General features: G+C 47.1%; 1 protein-coding gene across 5 annotated transcripts in view; it reads left to right on the top strand.

The window, feature by feature from the left end:
- Positions 1-2,043: 2,043 nt before the first annotated feature.
- DLK2 (delta like non-canonical Notch ligand 2) overlaps positions 2,044-2,662 on the top strand; it is a 4,849-nt gene continuing 4,230 nt past the window's right edge. For 2 of the 5 annotated variants that reach the window (XM_034648207.1, XM_034648206.1), the window contains exon 1: positions 2,044-2,206. In XM_034648207.1, the coding sequence (XP_034504098.1) occupies positions 2,118-2,206 (89 nt within the window). In that variant the 5' untranslated portion in view covers positions 2,044-2,117. The other 3 variants (XM_002914471.4, XM_019794394.2, XM_034648208.1) reach the window with 3 other exon arrangements.

The raw sequence follows: 2,662 nt of genomic DNA, 5'->3' as shown, positions 1-2,662 counted from the left end.
TATCACACGTATTGGAAGAATTGCCTATGTGGTACTGAATCATCAAGAATCACCAAGAATTTGATGCAAGTGGGAATAAAGAGAGTGACAAAAAGCCAGGTGCTAAAATCTTCAGAGCATAAGGGAGTAGGGAGTGATGTAATCTGATGCCATCAACTCCCAAAGCTTCAAATATCTGTACTGTTTCATCACTGAATGTCAATGAATTTCATTAAGGAAAAGGAACTGTTCATTTTCCACTTCTTTGACTCAGTCACACATCAATTTAGACTCTATCTTAAGAAAGGAACCTAAACCATGGAAAAAACTATAGGCATGAAAATCTGTGGCCCTACTATTTATCTGGGAGCCATATCCCCAGTGCCTATGATGCTGTCTGGCACACAGCACTAGCACATGGGTGCTCAGTAAATATTTGTGGAATGAGTTTATAATTGCAAAAACAGAAACAACCTAAATACCAGCAATGAGGGCTAGGTTAAATAAAAATGATGGTATACTAACGGAATGTCATGTAGCCATAAAAAATTGTTTTGGAGGGCCATCAATATACCACATACAGTTGAAAAAAAAAAGCAGGATACAACATTACAGGTACTGTATAAAAACACCTGGACAGGCAAAGTGTTCAATATAGCAATAGTGGTTTTATCATGCCAGGAGGATCTCATGAGTGATCCTTTTCTTTTTATTTTATCCTAAACATTTTTTAATATTATTGAATTTCTTTTCCTTAAATTTTTAAAAAGATTTTATTTATTTATTTGAGAGACAGAGCATGAGCGGTGGTGGGGCAGAGGAAGACAGACTCTTAATCAACTGAGCCACCCAGGCGCCCCTGAATTTCTTTTACAATAATATTAAAAGTTGTACACATTTATTGTGGAAAAGGGGGAAATACTGAAAAGCATCAATAAGAAAAAAAATAGGGGCTCATTTGGTTGGGTGTTAGGCTCTTCGTTTCCACTTAGGTCAGGATCTCAGGGTCCTGGGATTGAGCCCGCCCCCGCCCCACCTTGGGCTCCTCACTCAGCCAGGATTCTGCTTGAGGATTCTTTCTCCCTCTCCCTCTGCCCCTCCCCCCACTCACGTTCTCTCTCTTTCAAATAAATAAATACATCTTAAAAAAATAAGAAAAAATAATCTATAAATTCCATCATTCAGAAAAAAAAATCACTGCCAACATTGAGATAGGTTTTACTTTGTTCTTGCTCCCCTCCAAACACACTTAACATATTCTTAGCTCTTTGGACATCTTCAGACTCAAAAAGTGATTTTTAGTAGTCATATAGTGTTTACATACCATAAACTATTTGGCCTACAGTAATTTTGGACAGTATAAGTCGTTTGCAATTTTTCACTTAAAACAGCAACAACAACACAAAACAAAACAAAAACAAAAAAAAACTTAAAAGAATGATTAGAGCCTCGGCATCACTCAAATTCAGAAAGCTCTTCAAAAAAGAAGTGATCAGAGGAAGTTGCTAGAGAGACGGGGTGGGGGTAGCTGTTAATGTCCAACGGGGACTGCGAGAAAAATTAGTCCGCCCTTGTGTGTGTTGGTGGTGTCTGTAGGCAGCCGCTCTGCATGGGCTGGGGACCCCTCCTTACGCTGTTTGAAGTTATAGATGGTGAAATCTCAATCTGAAGGAGCAGAAGATGGGCAGCGGCGTTACCTGCCCTCTGCCCTCTTGTCCTGCGAGAACAAAAAATTGTTTCCTGTCCTTGTCTTGCACGGGTGTCCAGAGCCATTAGCTTGGAGGAATAGTCCTGGGCGCCCCACCCCCCCGCCCGTACAACTCTCTCAGTCTGAGCTCTGGGTTTGGGCAGTTGACCGTTAGCCTGAGATCAAGAACGCATGTGAAGTGGGAACCTGGGAGGCACATCTACAGAGTTAGGGGCGTTCCCAGTCTAGGAAGGTTTTCCAGTAGTGGTCGCAGAAAGGAATGGGGTGGAAAAGACAGTCTTGACGGAGGGAGAAATGGCGGGGGAGGGGGGGGGCGGNGGTTTTCCAGTAGTGGTCGCAGAAAGGAATGGGGTGGAAAAGACAGTCTTGACGGAGGGAGAAATGGCGGGGTAGGGAGGAGGCGGTGCGCCAGGCTGATCCTTAGATAGGCATGGGTCGATCCTGGAAGGCGGTGGAGGGCTTGGAAGAGAGAAAGAAGAGGAGGGCGTGGAGGAGGAGAGAAGAACACAGACGAAGCAGGTGATGTAGGATTTACAAACGGAGGAGGCGTGGGCTGGTGACAGGAGGAGGGCCTGGAGCCGCAAGGGTGCCCTGAGCGTGCATGGATATAAAAGAGAAGCGTGATGGGAAGCTGACTGGCGAGAGCAGAGGTGGGGCACAGGATGAGGGGCGCGGGTGCAGGATAGCAGGNTGGCGAGAGCAGAGGTGGGGCACAGGATGAGGGGCGCGGGTGCAGGATAGCAGGGATGCAAGATGGGAGAATAACGGCTGTGCGCGTTTGGCCGGCACTTGGCAGTCTGCTCCCCTTTAGATTCCCCTAATTTCCTCCTTTCTTTGAAGACCGCGAGGTTCGGAGGGGTTAGGTGGCCGCGGAGGGTGGGAGCCCCGGGGGGCGCGGGGGCGCGGAGGAACGGGAGAGAGCGGGGGCGAGCCCTGCGTCGCCTGGAGGGTGGGCGCCAGCTGCGGGCGGGTGGG

Source organism: Ailuropoda melanoleuca, chromosome 19 (assembly GCF_002007445.2).
Source record: "Ailuropoda melanoleuca isolate Jingjing chromosome 19, ASM200744v2, whole genome shotgun sequence".
Lineage (NCBI taxonomy): Eukaryota > Metazoa > Chordata > Mammalia > Carnivora > Ursidae > Ailuropoda > Ailuropoda melanoleuca.
Note: the sequence above shows the minus strand (reverse complement) of the source record. Positions and strands in the feature narration are given on the sequence as shown.